Source organism: Trachurus trachurus (assembly GCF_905171665.1).
Source record: "Trachurus trachurus genome assembly, chromosome: 21".
Taxonomy (NCBI): domain Eukaryota; kingdom Metazoa; phylum Chordata; class Actinopteri; order Carangiformes; family Carangidae; genus Trachurus; species Trachurus trachurus.
The window spans coordinates 23,040,607-23,060,373 of record NC_139899.1 but is presented as its reverse complement, the minus strand read 5'-3'; the positions used below and the strand labels follow the sequence as shown (position 1 = coordinate 23,060,373).

Below are 19,767 nucleotides of genomic sequence, written 5' to 3'. Positions count from 1 at the left end.
AGACCTCATTTCTATGAAAAAAAGAAATTAAAAAAAGAAAAGCCACTGAAACTTTTGACACGGGTGTCTGAGTTGTGATCATCTCCGGCACCAACAGCACTTGAACGCATCGGTGAGTTGTATTTATGACTTCCTGCATTAGGAGGTAGGACTTTTACCAGGGGAGCTTGAAGGTATCAGATGATGGATAAGCTCTCTCTCCACCCACTGACAACTCAACCAAACGACCACACACACACACACACACACACACACACACACACAGAGTTTGTATTTCTTGTATTTATAATCTTTCATTTCTATTATTGCTCATTCTTTTTTCAGTCTAAATTATTATTACTAACACGTTCCCATGGCAGATAATTATGTATTACATTCCTTTCTCTCACAATACACGCTCAGCTTCAGCTTGTGTAGCAACATTAATATGCAGTTTGTTTACATTCACCGTCCTTGACCTTTGACTGACCTCTGACCTCAGTTTGTCATTAACATGTGCAGTCAGTCAGTCATCTTCATCCTTCATCTATTCTATGTCGTTCTATTCAAGCATGCCGATATAAATCAAACACAAAGGTGTACAAATATCCACGTGTTACACAGTCTGATGACATTATGCTTTGTTTTCTTGAACACAACACAAAACTCATCCTGTCCAGCTCTCTGTTATTTCTTTCTTCGTTAACGGAGGGATGAGTGATCCAAACTATTTTATACTGTAGCTATGTGAAAGGAAGCACAGGAAGGTTGCACAAAATTTGTCAAAATACTGAACCTTTTTCCCAAAAATTTTATCTTTATTCTCTCTAAATGAAGTTTATTAGTGACGTCACCCACCAAGCTACATACGGACCTGTTTTTTTCTTCTAGTGTGCAAGAAGCCATTCCTTTGCAGTAATGACGAGACACTTATTTACCAACCACAGCCACAGACGACAACAATGATGAGGATTGTTAAAACAGAAAAGTTGAGGAAGAAGGTAATTAAACATCAATTAACACATTTATATTATCTTTTATCTAAATTTGATGGGCAGGTATGACTGATCTCATCTGTTTTCAAATTCCAGTAAAACAAATACAATCAGCTCATGAGGCATCTTAGAGTGAAAAAAAAACTACAGTCAGACCTGTCATTTCTGTGTTACGTCTTCAAAACCTTGTGAGGCCGCTGAAGTCAGAATGAAAAACTGAAGCAGCTCTTTTAAACGCTGCTGTCATTTCTAAAAAACCCTGATAACCTGCAACAATATTTGCTCTCGTTGTTGTCTCTGCTGTCAGACAGACAGCTGCTTCCTCTGCCTCTTATCTCTCTGTAGTTTATTGTGTCCTGTAAATCTCCTTCTGGGAATCTGAACATGAGTGGTATCTACGTAAATGTACAGTATGTTGTACAGAAAGGTTGAGCTGTGTGAAGTGTAATATGTAAACCTTCAAAGAAAAAACACTTCTATATAAAAGATTATTTAAATTTTTTACTAGTTTCATTTCGACACTTTCGACATTTTCCGCAGCAACCTGAAAAATACTGTTATTCTATAACTTTGACAAACATAAAACACAACTTTGCGATGTCTGAACAGAAGCAGCTGCACAAGAACATCTGTATAGATAAATTGTGTCATATTCGATCAGATACGTAGAGAAGAAGACGATGGATCTGATCAAACCGTTTATAGACAGTATTTGATACGAAGAGCTTCAGGCACAGAACAAATACAGTACAACGGTTCAATTCCCAGTCAGAAGTGATTTATAACATGTACTGATGTGTGTGGAGATGAGTAAAGGTTGGCAGGTAAAGCTTGAGGCGGCTTCAGAGCGACTGCACTGGCGTGGAACCACGACAAAATCACACAAAAACACGATTGGAAAAATATCAATCAGTCGCGATGTGATGACTCTCGGCCTCTAAACTCCTGCATGTGGCCGTAACCCACAGGGAACAAAGGTCACAGCGCTCTCTGGGAGACAAAGGTCTCATGGGGTGTGTTTGTTTGTATGTGTGTGTGTGTGTGTGTGTGTGTGTGTGTGTGGTGGTGAAGGTGTGTGTGCTCAACATATCAGCCAAGACAAGTCTCTCTCGGTCTGATTCACCTCCACTCAGGTTACTTTGATAAATGAGAGCAAACAGCGAGGAGTTCATGTGTAAAGCTTGGATGGCATCAATACCTTATGTACACACACAACCCCACACACATACGCACACACACGCACACACACACACACACACACACACGCACACTGATTCATACTAATACACATGTATGTGATTGCCTGTGGTGATTTTCCCAGGTGCCAGGCCTGTTTGACTAAGACTTGAACGAGAACACGAGGAGACGTGACCTTGCATCACTGGCGATCAGGTAACCATAGGATACACACACACACAAGTTGGCATTTATATTTATTGACTGATACAATGAATCATCTCGTCTGTTGACTTAACTTATTTAAACCTTAAAACCAAGTTGTTAAAATGCCCCCTTGACAATTAAACTTCCTGTTAAAGGGATAGTTCAACATTTTGGCAGATTGACCCATTGCCATAATCCCTATAGTCATAGCAGTTGGTTCGTTACCTTTAATTGTCGGTGCAAGCTATTTTTAGAACAGCGGAGCAGAGCCGCTAGCTGCTCAGAGCTACGCTATGGAGGCTCATGGGATTTCTTGGTATACCTCATCAAACTCATCAAATACACAATCCAACAACTCCAAAACGCTCTGGTGGACAAGTTGTGACCTGCACATTCACCACGCTATGAGAGGCATTTAGCAGCTCAAGAACGAGGTAATTTAAATGAGAAGATGGTGGAGACCAAAAATGGAGCCAAAAGAGACTGAATATTAACCTTGAACTCACCATGAGGGCAAATCAAGATGATTGATTTTGTTGTTGCAAAACTGCTTAATGTGTAAATATACTGACTGTTTGCAAGTGGGTTAACTATATTAACCTTTATCATAATTACACATGCATCATTTATGTGATGGTCATAGGGGACGGGGCTGGAGCCAATCACAGCTGACGCAGGTCAACAGTCAAACACAAGGCCAACCTCACACTCTCACATTCACACCTATGGGCAGTTTAGATTCATGTGCAGGTCTGTGGACCGTGGGAGGAAACTGCAGAACAGGGAAAACTTGCAAACTCAGAAAGAAAACCCAAATACTTTCGGAGCTTCTGCTAAGTGTTTTAACGTGAGGTTAATGTATCATGAGATTGACAAACTCACTCACTCTCTTATTTACTGAACCTTCTGTCCGCCTCTGCTGCCGCTGCCGCTGCCTGTTTTATTCACTTCTTTTACTCCTGTTTTATTTGTTTTCCACTGTCACTTTACTGCGCTGCAGGGACTTGTGTACAAATTGTCCTCATGTGAAAGAATTTATCTTATCTTACTTTTTTGGTAACTGAGGACAGTGCACATTAATCACATTAAACACTTCAGTTTCCACATCAATGTTAATGTGCTGGGAGTCAGCTAAATAGCTCGTTTTCATCCATAGTCCCTGTGGGCAGGTTAAACAACAAATAACAAATTAATGACCTAGTGTCATCATCAATACACTGCTGCAGCAGTTGCTACAACAAAACACAGTTCAACACAGTAACAAAAATACATTACAGAAATAACAAGATACTGTATATACAAACAATGAGAGTTTAAAAGTTAAGTAATTAGTGCTCTCTCTCTCTCCCTCTCTCTCTCTTAAGGACATAATAATGATTTTATTAGTCATTGCAATAAAATTATGTTGTCACTCTCATAAAACAAGTAAATAGGGACCATACAGGTAAGACCGACGGGATAACGACAAACAGGCTGGATGACAACAATCTAGTAAAAGACAAAAGTGTTACAAATAAATATGTTAGATATGCAAAGTGTTCAGCAGTATCAAAGTAAAGTATGTAAAGTGCAGTTGTAATTCTCATACTGCACTTTCAGTCTCTTCTTATATGTTAAAGGTCGGGTTGGAGATTTTATTGTACAACACAGTCCCCTCTGGTAGTTGCCCATGTTGTCGTGACAGTAAATGAACCTTGAACCGTAAGAAGCAGAGGTTACTAGGGTCAGGTTTGGGGTCAAAACATCAGTGGATTACAAGTATAAAGTGACATAAAGAGGTAAAATAAAAGTGCAGCTCCTGAGTAGCCTACGTGTCTGACTCCTCAGGTGGTCGACTGGGGAGACGTTTCTTCTTCCTCTGAGCGTTTCTTTGCGTTAAATCTGAACACACCCTCAGGCTGTTTGCTCCCAAATGATGTCATTTCACTGCAGAGCATTTTTCCAAAGCGTCCTCGAAGGCTGCGTTCTTTCACCCTCCTGGGCAGTATCACCCCCACCCCACCACCCACACCCCTCCTGTCCCTCCTGCCCCCCCACCCCCCCACCTCCTTTTCATGTCAGCAGCAGCACTGCATGGAAATCAACATGCAGAGACTTGGAGGGAGCTTGTTTGAGTGAGGCCATCCGTCAGTGAGCAAACACCACATCTGCTTTTGTTGTCAGAGTTACGTTAGCGTTGTGTGTAGTGATGCATAGTGCAGACCTACATTAGTCTGAAGAACGGAGGGAAACCAGCGGGTTGCGTCGAGAGGAGGAGCTACTCTGACATAACACACCTGTGATTTATAGTGTCGGAGGAGGAGGGGTGTGTTTAATCCATAAGGCCGGCGTCCTGTTAATCTCGTTTTGTGATGCTGCTGCTGTGCTCACGTAGCTGATTTATTAGAGGCATCAAAGTTACAAAACTCCAGTTAGCTTGGCCTGGTTGTAGATCTGGAAGATGTTTAATGAAAGGTGACAAGTCCAGATCACCTTGATTCAACTCTTCTTGGACGATCTTGACCTGTGTGACTTAGAATATCCAAACATCTCACCGTGTTGTGAACAGACTTTATTGGCACTTTCCTCCAAATCCGGAGAAGTGAATTTCAGCACAGAGAGTTGATCTGGCTTCAGTTAAATGTGCTGCTGGTTCATATGTTTTACAAATCTCCACCACACAGTTGGATGTAATAACATTTTTTTATGTAGAAAAAACCACAAGAGATGCATCATGACAAGGTGAAGAGAAAATGTGTTCAGTCAGAGTCGCAGTTGGATCTATCTGTTAAAGCAGAAGTAAGCGGAATGTTTGTGTTAATATAAGTCTTAAATAGTTATATCTTCCGACAGCAATCACTTATATAGAGTGTTTGGTCTGAAACACGGGTCTGTCAGTCACTCTGCTCTGCTGTAAGCCGAGGAGAAAACTTTCCTTGTATCCTACAACCTTTATCCAATGAGGAGAGAGAACGGCATAAAGGGGCGGCCCTCTCTGTTTGTGCAGCCAAGGGATGTGCGTGAATGTGGTGACGTAGGGACGAGGACCAATAGATCCATGACGAGGGCGGGGACTGCTAACTCCATCGGCTGACAAGAAGTTAGCTTCTTGCTTTAACAACAGTTCACATCCTGTCCCCAGATCAACAGATTAAAGAAAAAGAAAATAATTCAGGTATTCAGAAAAGAAAATTGAATTTGAGCCCACTATGGGTCTTAAAATTAGTGTAATCACTCATCTCTCAGACGATGTAGCCCAAACTTTGTGAAAAATTCCATTTTCGAGTAGGCCTAAATCCGGGATGAAAGTGGGGTAGCCTAGTTTTTTTTAATGCATTGTGTAATGCAGGTGCACGAATTATGCGTCACGTTGCTCACGATTAATCAGCCAATTATATCAGGATCCGTCATCCATCAGTCAAGCCACAACGTAGCTAGCCTACTAGCTAACAGTTAGCCGCGTTAGCTAAACACACTCGCACACACACCGAGCTGGACAACATCCAATCAAATTCTTCTTCGAAACATTGTGTCCCACCCGGTCCCGCCCCAAACATTGAATATTCCGCCCGCTCGATAACGCCCAATCAAATTCGTTTTCCTGACTCGTGTAAACTCGTGCGGAAACTCGTGTAAACTCGCGGAAGGAGGCGGGACAAACAGGACAAACGGCCATTTCTGAACACCTTTAAAAGTAAAACATCCTAAGCAACAAAACATACTCACTTTGTTCAGTAGATTTAGTTTGCAGCTATAGTTTTTACGTGAATTAGTGGTGATACTGGTTTTTCTGCATTCTTCATGTTGTGTCTTATCGTATTGTGGTGTATCCTATTATGTTGCACTATATCATAGTATCGTATCGTGTAATGTTGTGTCGTATCATAAACGTGTCTTATCGTGTCATGTCGTATATAAAAATCATATTATATTGTGTTGTATGCATGAATGAAACCTGAAATTTACTAGTCATTGTTCTCATTTACAAAACAAACATAATTTATCATGATGCAGAGCAGACTGCAAAAGACCAGTTTTTAGATTTAGATGCTGTAGTTTACATGTGTAGCGAGAAACTGAGACATTATAAAACATGTTCCGGTTTTTGGAGAAATGCCATGTAGGCTATATGCACTTGTTTTGTTTAAACTTCTTTTTAATTTCATTCAGTAGCACTGTGCACTTGTTATAATGTGTAAAATGTAATTTAAACTAAAATATTGTTCATCAGCAGGAAAAAAAAAAAACTCAAACAACTGTCTCCCACAGTCCAGAGATGTGAGAGTTGTTCAGTGTTGAAGCCCGTTTCAAAAAACATCTGTTCCTCTGAGGTTTTAGACCTCCTCCCTGTTAACTCATACAGGTGTCTGCACAAAGCCTCTGCACGCACACACACACACACACACACACACACACACACACACACACACACACACACACACACACACACACACACACACACACACATACATTTGTCTCTGTATTGATAACACGCTGACAAATGTTTAATTGTGAATGATTTAATCTCTCATGAATCATTAAGTGTTTTATCAGGTTGGATTTCAGTTTATCGTTTTGACTTTTATTTTTTCAAGGTGGAGCTTTATTTAACACAGATGAAAAGTAAACTATTTGAATACAGTCGGTTCTTCTATATGGAAATAATCTGGCGCCAGTCTGTCCCGTGATGTAAAGACCAGGCAGCACTTTGATATGTTTTGATGTTTGTGTGATACTGCAGCTGAAGAGGAACTCCTGCTGCTGTTTTATCATCGTTACAGATGTTGATGAACAATAGATCTGACATGAGTATAGAAGCAAAACCATTCATATTCATCAGGTAGTTTAGGTTTAATTATTATGTAGATCTTTTTTTTTTTTGTACAGATATTAATTAAGTCTTTTATTTAGATGAAATAGTGTGTGACACTGGCTGAAACTAGAGATTATTTCTTATATGAATCAATCTATAGTTATTACTTTTCATTAAATGTTTACAGTAACAAGTGGTAGAAAATAACTCACAGTCACATTGAATATTGTATGTTTTTTACCCAAAAGCCAAAGCTAATCAGGAATATTTACCGTTTATGTAGCCTACTGTTATTATATTATACATTCCCTGATAAATAACATAGATTGTCAAAATTGTTGATGGTTGTTGACTTTCTGCCAGTCTTCAAATCGAGTAATTGACCTATAAATGAACACAATAGATTAATCCAATGAGTGAGTAACTGTATTAATATTTGGAAACGTCCAAGTTAATACCATGAAAGAAGTTTACATTTCACTGTGTACTCATATTTATCACATCTTCATTGTTCTTTGACCATTTATAGATCAATTCATTAAAATGTCATAAGAAACTCCAACATTAGAGACCAAAAACATGAACATTATGATTTCCTTTAAACATGTAGGACATTACAGAGACCTTTGTTGGAGAATCTAGATTCATGAACCAATGCCCCTGTTGTGGACTTAAAAAAGAAACTAATGTTAACAGTTTTTAGAGGCTTCACTGATCCTCTTTTTGTCCTGTGAGGGGAAAAACCTGTTGAGTACTACGGTGTTTCATGCGTAATGAGAAGTGATAGAAAAACACATTTTAATTAATAAGGTTTCTTTCTTTTTTCTTTCCTTGGAGAAGAAGAAGAAACAGTGAATCTGCCCTTTAACACTGACAAAAGCGCAGAGACAATCTGCTCGGCTCGGCTCAGACCTGCTGAAAGCTCGGACATGGCCAAACGAGCCCCTGAACAACCAGGTCACTGGGAACACTGGGGCCCTGCCAGCTTTTGTGTAGCAGCTCGCTAAATGTCGAGGAGGGAGGGAAGGAGGGAGGAATGGAGGGAGGGAGGAATGGAGGGAGGGAAGGGGGGAGTTGCTCTGCGTGTGATTGTGTGTGTGTCAAAGTCATACACTCTCCTCTCATGTTGGGAGAGAGGAGGCCCGGTCCTTCCCTCCTCTGTGACCGTTGTCCACCTCCCTCTTTCTCCTCCTCCTCCTCCTCCTCTTTTGCTTTCCTCCGTCCTCTTTTCCTCCTTAAACTGTCTTTTGTTTTCATTTTCAGTGGCATTTCTGCTCCGTCGTTGTTCGGGCCCTAAATGAGTCTTGACTGGCCCGCGGGCCACTGGAGAAGCACAAAGGACTTAGTTCTACTCGCTACAGTTGATCCATTGTGGGCGTCCCACAATGCACTAATTGGCGATGACAATTAAGCGCGGTCGACACTCAGCTTCAATTTGCCCCGCTGCTCGACGTACATCACAAGCAAATGATTCAGCTCCCTGCTCTCGCTCAGACAATATGCATATTCACTCAGGCAGGTGAACTCGTTTTGAAGGTTCATTCTTGACCTGATGACAAAACAGTCTCACGGCAAAGATCCATTTAGCTAGTGGCTTGAACTTCTGGAGGTTTTCGATCATGTCACACTGGTCTTAGATCTAGAAGTGAGTGCATAAACTTAAACACTTAAATAGGCCTTCATTGACAAGTGGGAAAATGTAATCTGTTAACTAAAGTGAAAGGGATACCTCACCCAAAATCAATTATTCACCAATTTCCTACTCACCGTCATGCCAAGGAAGGGTTTGGAGAACTTTTGGAGTCATCAAAACGCTTTTGGAGTTCCAGGGGGGGTCCGGCTGGCAACGGGTTTTCATATAATGGCAGCAGATTGTGCTCACTTTTGAATCGTCCAAAACACACACTATGAAACATCCAGATACCTCCATACTGCTCGTCCGTACTGACCTAGGTGTCCTGAAGCCGCCACATGAAAAAGTTGTTCGGAAAAAATAATTTGATCTCTGTTTTTATCCTTGTTGTAGTAGTAGCTCCCATCGGCTCTGTTGATGTTTGTGCGCATGCGCAAGATTTTCTGCGAGATGTTCGTTCGTCGTTGTAAACCATTGGATGTATGATGTAAACACGGAAGAACATCTCGCAGCAAATCTCGCGCATGCTTTACAACAAAGTAAAAGATTCACTTACAGTAAAAGTTTTCGCGTTTGAATTTTTCTTAAATAAAATAGGCTACAACATTTCATCAGCAAAATGTGTCAAATGAAAACATCAAAGTTTTCTTTTAAAGTCTTTTGTGACTTGGGTTGCCAGTGACTGATATAGGCTACTATTAGCCAAGAGCTAGTACTAATGTGCTAATTTGCTAAAAAAACAAAACAATGATGTATTCCAATAGAAGTCGGACATCGAATTTTCCAAGTTCTTTATCTGAAGGACAGTTCGCAGTGGCCAATGTTGTAACTCTATCACTCAGTCAGTCAGCGACATTAATGTTTATAAGGCTGGTTACACTGCAGCTGTGATGCTAAACGTTCAGCTGACTAATCACAGTGAGGTGAGTATAGAAGAAGAATATGTAACTTACTAATGCTCCAAACTCTTGTTTCAACAGCAGATACATCACACTGAGGACAAAGTGTGATATATTAAGTGTAACTGGTTGATGTGGAAGTCAACAGCGAAGTAGGAGGTGTTCAGTGACCTGCGACATGTGAGTGATTTACTTTTTCTTCATCTGTCTGCTGTTACTGAAAAACCGCTATAGATTGAGTTTTTCCATTTGTCGCAGAATTGTTTGATGTGCACATCTTGATTTTTGTAATCGTCTTAAAACCAACCTGTTCATATCGAGGCTTAAAAAGAGAGTTAAAGTTTGTTCTTGATCTTACTTCGAACAAATTAGCCAAGTGAAGACCAAGAGTGCGTCCTTATCTGTTCAGAGGGCAGCAGCTGTTCAACTCAAATTCATAACAGTCCAGTTTTATGGTGAAATTTTGTTTTTTCTGCAGGAAACTCCACTTGTCTTTTAGTACGTTCACTCGTGGCTTTTCATATTTGTAGCTAATGCTTTTAGCTAAACAATATAAACAAAGTTCAATCAGCAAAATTAGCGTGTTAACTGATAACGAACTAATGACTCATAACATTATTAAATATGAACTTTTGAACTTTTCTCTCTAAACGTGACTCAAACACTTTATTTTTTAAGAAGTTTGTCTTTATTGGCATCAGTGGCTAGCGGACAGAACAAAAAAACAGACATGAGGAAGGGCTGATAAAATAAAACATAAAATCAATTCCCTGTACTTGCATAAGAATTTGGCTGCAATTGGAAAAAACAACAACAACAATAACAACAAAGAAATAACTTAAAATGTGCAAAAATCAGAAGAGTTTCAGTTGAGTTTCTCTTAAATACTGTACAATATATTCTCCTCCAAGCACGTCAAGTAAAACTCACTGCGATGATCACAATGTGCCGGCAACATAAAGAACATTTCCAGTCCTGTAAAACAGAGAACAACGTATTCATCCTGTAAAACACTGATTAAAACTGAACTCGGCACAAAACAACAGGAAAATCAACTTCAAATTTACCAGTAAAATGAAACTAAACTAAACAAAAACATCTGGAACACATCAGACTAAACAATTTCTCTGATTTTAGACAATGTTCACTTTTAGGCGAAAAAAACAAACAAACACAACTAAACAAGAAAAACAGGAACATACAGTACTGCATCAAAGAAACAAAGAAATCAATCAAAGTGTTAAAGTGATCAGTTGCCATCAGCTGCTGTAGAGACATAAAAGGCAAAAATACGAAGCCAAATGGACGTCAGGAGTCAATTTGTTTTTTGGTTATGTGTGCGCATTTCATGCTCCGTTGGTAAAATTAATACCAAATAATTGTTGACAAATATACATTACACACTGTAATTATGTCTGCATCTCTTTTTTTTAAACGTAAATTCAGCTTTAGCATTAGTTTCTAGCTCAGAAACCAAGAACACAGTGCTGATGTAGAGTCAGACTTAAGCACCAAAACAACATTTAAACACATGTTACATGTTTAAACAGGTTTATTTAAGACATATTTAATTAATTCACCGTTGTATGAGTAATCTGAGATATTAGTAGCCCACAATTACCTGAAATTAGACACTGAGACAGGACCCATCGGGTTTGGCCCAGGTTAAGGTGTGCTTATTGATTTATTGTCTTAATTATGTACTTATTTATTCTGTCCTGACTTGACCAATTGTCTGTGTCAGTGTCTGTCGTGTATTGCAAGTTGTGTGATGTGTGTGCACAAATAGAAAAATACAAATAAATTCCTGACACCAGTCTGACTCTGCACAGCAACCCGAAAAAAAAAAAAAAAATCAACACAAACAAAATACATATCAAAAATACTGTACCAAAGGTTTTAGTACCTTTTGACATTTTTTTATGCAGCAGGCACAATCAGTTGACAATAACTTAAACTTCTTTTTCAATATTTCACCTTCAAAACTAAATAAAAAACAATTCAAATATAACTCAGCCGACGCATCAGTGCACTTTTCCTGCCATATTTTTAAACTACAGGGTTAATTAGCTTCAGTCTACAGTGTCCTACATGCTTCACAAACATGAATAACTGTCGGCCTGATCTCTGCTTTCCACAAAAATACACATTTCCGAATAAAACCGGTCACTGGGGGGGTTCGACGGCGGTCAGGTTACTGATTATTATTCACACATAAATTCCCTTTTTGAAAGTCGATGTTGTTATTGCTCCAAAAAGATGAAAAAATGGCGAATGAGGACTGAACAGCAAAGAACTAATACTGACATAAATGTGAGTTCAGAAAAGAAAAGAAAAATCGAGTCGCAGGAAGAAGCAGCAGCTACATTCTCCATCCCACATGTTACAGTACATCTCATGGCCTTTAAAGCAGCAACGTGTGGAGATTTAAGTGGTTAATTAAGACAATGTTTGTTTAAATTTCAGTTCTTTTGATTAAAGGTACAACATATTTTGTTTATAAAGTTGTACAATAAATAGCAATCGAAACAAGAAAGTATAAGAAAATAATAATACAGTCAAGGTTTGGACCAAAAACTCTCCAACAGCATAAACAAATGTAAATAATCCAAAAAATAATAATAATAATCCCAATATTTCAGTAAAATTGTCCTTTTAAAGTGGCTGTAAATGCAGCTGCTGCGATGAATGTGAGAAAACGTAAAAGACAAGTGTTTCCAGACCTTTACACGTGAAAGCAGTGGGTTATAAAGGCCGTCTAGGTTGCATAGAGATACTAAAAGCTAAAGCTGCTATCATGTCTGTCTGACAGATTCTGCATGAGTAAAGCACAACAGGAAGTAGAATCACAGAGGAGGAAGAGAAGGAGGGAAAAGGCAACAATGAAAGAGAAGTTACAGTTTATTATTATTATTATTATTAATATTATTGCCCCTGTTATTTTACAGTCAGACTGACAGAGGGAGGAGGAGGAGGAGGATGTGCTCAGACCGTGTCACAGAGTCGTCGTCAAATCAAAAGCCTGTTTGTATTTTTCACATTGAACACAAAGGAAACGTGATCAGATGAGACGACGAACAGGTTTAACACAGTTTAAGGAAAAGAAGAGTGAGATGTGATAAAAAGAGGGGAAGAGAAAGAAGGGAGGGATTTCTAGACTTCAATAATGTTTCAAAACTATTATTATTATTAATAGTATTATTAATAAATATCCAAATCTAACCAGTTCCAGTTAAATGTTTAGTCCAGAATCTGATAAAGTCCTTGGATGTGACTGTAAAATGTTTGTGTTTTGCGTCTTAACAAACAGCAGCTGTGGTCAGTTTGGATTTTACAGTTGCCTGGAAAACAACCATCGTGTTGCAGCATTTATTTTTTTCTTTTGCATTTGTTTTTTTGGAGGTTGTGTGTTTGCAGCATGTTTTTCTGTTCAAGTTTTTGCACACTCGCAATGAGTTTCTTTAGTTGTTTTTTTTTAATCTGCATTGTTTCTGAACTTGCAGCTTGTACAAGAGATTTGGGTCGTTTCAGTGAGTTTGTGATCTGGTTACAACTCTCTAAACAAAAACAAAACATCCACAGGAGATTGTGAAACCGTCCTGGCAGAATAATCCACCTCCCCTGTGTTGATCCAAACACTCAGATTTCTTCCAAAATATGATTAAACACACGACTACTGCTGATAAAATCTGAGCTTCACTCACAGATCCTCAACACTGAGACAGTGATGCTGCTGAGTTAAAGTTGTAGGTCGCCACAGGTCTGGAATAATAAGCACCAGTAATAATGACGCTACTGGGGATTAAAGTAACTATTATTCTTATTTTCAATGGATTTTCTCAATAACTTGAAACACACTGTCCCAGAGAAAACTTTCACATTCACAAACAGGTGACAGTTTTGGTCCAAATCTGAAAAATCTTCATTTTAGTGACATGACATTTGGTGTCGTAGATGAAAAACAAACATTAAACGCCTTAAATTTGACATTTATGTTTGATTCATTCATTAATTTAAAAGTTAATCTTGTCACTTAACACAGATCTAGTGTTTCAGTCATCAAGGTTAACTGCACTGCACTGAAAATACACATTTAAACGAGTGGTTGAAGGCCAAAGGATCTGATGTTAAATATGAGATAAGTTCCAGTTGTTTCCCTGGACTGGGTTTTCCCTGCTTCACATTAACTTCCACTGATAAACTGTGGAAAACTGTTGCGTAAAAATCGCTTAAGCTGATAACAGTTTTTACTGTTTTACTGGACAATCGAGCACACGAGCAGGTGACGAATGTTTTAATATGTGACAAGAATCCAGGTTGTCGACAGCTGCTACAAACATTTTACAGCCACTTTCAGCTTCAAATTGAGCTGAAACCAGTGGAATTAAACTCAGCTGTGGTTTTACATGTTCACCTGCTGGAGGAGGAAGAAGAACTGGGTGACGGTGTGGATGTGGATGTGGATGTGGATGTGGATGTGGCGGAGACGACGACTGCGACGTGTGAAGATGTTTCACTACAAAATACAAGTGGTTCAGTCTGTAAAGTGTAAAAGCCTGGTGCAGCAGTTCCTCAGTGGGTGATCTCCCTGCTCTTTACAGAGGGGGCTCAGCTCAGGTGTGTGTATGTGTGTGTGTGTACATGTGTGTGTGTGTGTGTGTGTTAGCAGGTAAACACACCGAGACACAAACCTGATGATGCATCAGATCCTCGGAGTTCGTCCTCCGATCAAAACTGTCTCAGATTTTGTCCTGAAAACGCACGAATCTGAAGAAAACAGGCACTTTGTCCGGTGCCCTAATTGTTACTGCTTTGGTGCCTGTTTGTGTGTGTGTGTGTGTGTGTGTGTGTGTGTGTGTGTGTGTGTCTCAGGTGTCTTGGTAGGGCAGGTGAAAGCAGCCGGGGCTGTCGTCGTCAGGTGACCAGAAGGAGGACGGCCTCTTGTGGTGAAGCTCTCGGCGGACGCAGCGAGGACACGGCTGAGCTTTCTGTCGACACTCGGCGTGGAAAACAGCGCCGCAGCCGTCACACCTGCAGACACACAACAACAACAACAACAACACAACAACACACAGGTGAGTGTGGGTCAGACTCACACAGATCTCAGCTTGTGAGTCAGAATCAGAAATCTTTACTGTCGTTGCACAAGTACAGTGAATTTGCAGTAGAGACTCTGAAATGCTGTGATATTTTGAAAAGATATTAAAAAGACAACCTACCACACACAAACAACTGTAAAAGATACAAGAGAGTTAATTATGATTAACCCTTAATTATTTTTCTATAATTTAATTATTATATAAGCTATTGTGTGGCATGTACTGTAGACTTCATAGGAATTATTTCCCTCTGTCTGGTTTTCTAATGCTAGTGATATCTGGTCCGCCTCCCTAATTAGCATATGGATATGCTATTTCTGCATAAAAGCAGAAATATAAAGATACAAAAATAGATCCTGAAAAGATAAAAACCAAACACACATAAGTATAATCTTATATAAATGTGACTTTTATATAAGATTCATTCATTAATGTAACGGTTAGTCTTGTCATCGCTAATCACAGATAGATGTTTTCATCTTCTCAGTGAACATTTCTCTGGATATACTATATCAATAAATGTTATAAATAAACAAATACTGAAATAAACAGCTGCATTTTTCATAACAACAATATTATATCTATAGCATTTATTTATACATTTAACCCTAACCCTATTAATCTATTTCTGTACCTATTTATTCATATTTTTGTCCTTTTTAGTTCCTCACATGAAACAACACTACCATAAAGTTAAAAGATCAGTGTAAAACATACTACATCACATTTAACATCCTGCAAAACTGCAACTTGATTTTCTTTTTCACACCTCGGTTTTTGTACAAATGTGATAAAACTTGATTGAGTTTTATAGAGAGCTACTCCCTGGACTTTGTCCCGTTTCCTCCTGCTCACAGTCCGTCTGCTAAGCTAAGCTAAAACTAAGCAGCTTCATATTATTTACCAAACAAATATGAGAGATGCATCAATCTTGTCATTTAAGTTTTGGCCGGCACAGAGGCGTTTTCCTTAAATACTTTCAAATGTCAGCACATTTCACAACAGTGTGCCGGTTCTTACTAAATTTACAAACTGTCCAGAGCTCAGAAACTCTCATCTACTTCAGCTTTTATTTACACTGCTGTCTAAAATATCTGCACGAGCTACACGAGGGAGTTTGCAGAGCTTAGAGATGTTTAATTTATCAGCTCCAAAATGCAAAAAAAAAAAAAAAATCTATATAAAAAGCAGCCTCCTCCTGCTGATGAACAGGTTCCAACACTTTTCAAGGTTTTAGCCATCGCCCCTGTCAGTAGCAATAACATCGAACTCGTCAAGTTAAACTGCTGCAATCTGGAAATGTGACAACGCCGCAGCGACGAGCCAAGAAACACACAGAAGTCAGTCAGGGTGAGTTGGGCACGAGCCAGCAGCTTATTGAGGAGACGACGTGACGAAGGTGAACTGTGAAGATTGTTGCCCAACTCGGTTGTTGTCACCATCCAAACACAGTTCACCCCCCAACTTTTATTATCATCTACACAAGGATTTCCATGCACTTTCATATCCAGCTGACGACTCACTGTCACACTTCAGCCTGGACTGGTCGATGAGTTGTGAGTAAGACCAGAAGAGGAAAACACACAAGACGTCTATTTTAAAACATTAACATTGGCTGTACCTGTTTAATTTCCTTATCGATTGACTTTTATAAGTTATTAAGGCACAAAAAGCTGTTGAAGTTAGAGAGGAGATGAGGGTCTTTTCTATGTGTTTCTGCTTCATTATTTATATTAAGGTCCCTTCCAGGTGAACACATCTGTATAACTGTATAACTACATCGTCATATTTTCTTTTACTCTTAATATGTGCTTATATTGCACTTCTCATGTATTGTAACTTTAATTTGTTTGTGTATCTTTGTCATGTTTATTTATTTAGTAATTAGTTATCAGATATTGTCTGATTATACATGAGCACTGATTCTCTAATTGTTATGACTCATAATAAAAATATTTGAACCAGTTATGTGGCCTTGTGCCAGTTCACATGTCAGGAATCTTTCTTATATGCAAACCAGCAACTGGTTCAGGTCGTCTGGTTCTTACATAATTATTTCACTGCTTCATTATTAACCCTTTTATCTATTTTATAACTGTTTTTATTATTTAAATTCATGGGTTTTCTCATGTTTCTTGATCTCTCTTTGACAAAACATCATTAGGTTCACAGGTAACCTGGTAGAGTTCAGGTGGAGAGACTTATTATTGGCATTTAACAAACTGAATGATATATTTAACCCTCCTGTTGTTCTGCTGGGTCTTTCCTTCCTTTCTCCCTTTCTCCCTTTCTCCCTTCCCTCTTTCCACCATCCCTTTTCCCTTCCTTCCTTCTTTCTTTCCCTTAATCCTTACTTCTTCTTCCTTCCTTGGCCCAATCTGTTCCTTCCCTCCATCTTTCTTTCCTTCCTTTTTGACCCAATCTGTTCCCCTCCTCCGTCTTTATTTCCTTCCTTTTTCCCTTCATCCTTACTTCTTCTTCCGTCCTTTTTGACCCAATCTGTTCCCCTCCTCCATCTTTCTTTCCTTCCCTTTTCCCTTCCTTCTTTCCACAATCCCTTTTCCCTTCCTTCCTTAATTCTTCTTCCTTCCTTGGCCCAATCTGTTCCTTCCCTCCATCTTTCTTTCCCCCTCCATCTTTACCCCATTCCTTTTCCCTTCCTTCCTTCCTTCCTTCCTTCCTTCCTTCCTTCCTTCCTTCCTTCCTTCCTTCCTTCCTTCCTTCCTTCCTTCCTTCCTTCCTTCCTTCCTTCCTTCCTTCCTTCCTTCCTTCCTTCCTTCCTTCCTTCCTTCCTTCCTTCCTTCCTTCCTTCGTCCTTACTTCTTCCTTTTTGACCCAGTTGACCCAACCTGTTCCCCTCCTCCATCTTTCTTTCCCTTCCTTCTTTCCACAATCCTTTTTTTTCCCTTCCTTCCTTCCCTACGTCCTTAATTCTTCTTCCTTGGCCCTATCTGTTCCTTTCCTCCATCTTTCTTTCCTTCCTTCCTTCCTTCCCCTTCGTCCTTCCTTCCTTGACCCAGGAGGACAACAGGAGGGTTAAGACTGTCCGTCTTCATCGGTCCATCTATTGTTCACTTCCTGCTCTGTGTGTGTGTGAAGAAGCTCAGTGACTCGTCGCCGCTCTGGTCCAGAACAGTTACAGTTACAGTAGACGCAGCTGTTATCAGTTCACACTTGACACTTCCTTCACAAGTCATGAAGCACAACTCAACAGCGAAGGTGTGTGTGAGTGTCAGAGAGCAGAGCAGAGTCCTGAGTGTTTCCATCCACAGCTCAAGGCTTCTAGGAATAAAGTCCTGATCCGCTCCTATCGCTCTGCTGTCCGTCACTCTGAAGATCAGGGCGAAGACAAAGCTCTGGACTGTGTTAACTGCTTCTCCTCCTCCTCCTCCTCCACCCAACACACACACACACAGCTCTCACAGCAACAGTCATTCTCACATTTAAAGAGTCAGTTCAATATTTTCTTACTCCTCTTCGTGCCTCTTCGTGTTTCTGTTGTGTTTCTGTTCCTATGATTTCTACGTCCACACTCATGCAGCTGAAATTCATCAGAATCAGCATCTGGCTTGTTGCCAACTTGGCTTGCAAAATACAAGCAGTTTGGTTGTTTTGGTGCACGACAACAAGCACAGGGAGAAGCAGAAATTATAAACAAGTCCTGTACTGTAAGCAGCTCAAATAGAAATAGAAATGGAAAATATTTTCATTAAAATATAAAATATTATAATAAAAACATGAGAAATGTAGATAAACTAGATACAGAAGTTAGTTTTGGTTTCTATTGCCCTTTATATGTAGAATTGCACATGAGTTGTTTAGTCCAATAAAAACAGATATTGATTTATTACATATGGATGATGCACAAAGATTAATCAGTTATTTATATGAAACATACTGACTGGCTCGTTACCTAGAGAAAGCATCTTTATCAAGATAATCTATTGCAATGTGCATTTCATTTTCTTCTTGTGAGAATATTTGCAATATATACTGTATGTATGTAATAGCCATACCTTAAATTATCTTATGCATTTATTTTTGTTCATTTTTTCAAGCCAAAAGAAACAAAAATCATCTTATAATAGAAAAATATAAATATATTGAATATTTATTTGTGAAGTAAAAACAAAAAGCAGCTGAATTTGTTACTCTGGATAATCCAGCGTCTGTTTTTCAGAGAAACCACGATATTGTTGATGCAAAGACAAATTGAAAATGTAGTTTTTTCTCTGTGCTTCGAGTTCCTGAAGGAAAATCAGATATTTCAAAACCTTGTCCAATGAAATCTACAGTGCAGCACAAGAGGGACATGAGAAACACTCACTGGTACAGGCTTCTCAAACCCAACTGGTCCTTGTACAGGTCCAAGTGAAGCAGCAGCAGGAGTCAAAAAACACAGAAACAAACTCAACCTGAACGCACATAAATCGAGCTCCTAACTCAAAACAGTGCGGCTCTGAACCAGTGGGTTATTACAGAGCAAAGTGAAGATTCAATCACTCTCCAGAGAAAAATAAAAAAGTATATGAGGTGTTTTCTATACGGCTGCTTTGATTTCAAGCAACAGAATAGAAATGTAATGTTTTTGATGCAGCTCTCTGCCTTCTGAAGAACCTCTCCAGACGTCGCTGAGCACAGCAGGACTTATCAAGGTAGAACGAACATGACGCACATGCAAAAAGGCGGCGAAAGGCACGAGGTGACTCAGATTCAGTCTTGGCAGCAAATAAAAATCTGAACTCTGTGTCCGCATGAAAGTAAAGTAAAGGAAAAAGAGGGAAAAACTAAAAGTAAATTTTAAAAAAACATTCAGCCTGCAGCTTTTTAAGGTTAACGATTTAGATTTTAGGCTTTTGAACTTTTGAACGGCTCAGGTAACAGGCCACGTGTCTAATGAGTGTGAACTGTTTGTGAACTGTGAACGTCAGCAAAGCTCTTGACGTCATACTAGGTTGTATTATGTAGATAATATTATTGATGGTTT

At 39.3% G+C, this 19,767-nt stretch overlaps 1 protein-coding gene across 2 annotated transcripts in view; it reads right to left on the bottom strand.

Moving 5' to 3' along the window:
• Positions 1 to 14,069: 14,069 nt before the first annotated feature.
• plekhm3 (pleckstrin homology domain containing, family M, member 3) overlaps positions 14,070 to 19,767 on the bottom strand; it is a 46,082-nt gene continuing 40,384 nt past the window's right edge. For both annotated transcript variants that reach the window (XM_083997105.1, XM_083997104.1), the window contains exon 9: positions 14,070 to 14,712. In XM_083997105.1, coding sequence (XP_083853231.1) covers positions 14,550 to 14,712 — 163 coding nt within the window. In that variant the 3' untranslated portion in view covers positions 14,070 to 14,549. The remainder of the gene's footprint in view (positions 14,713 to 19,767) is intronic.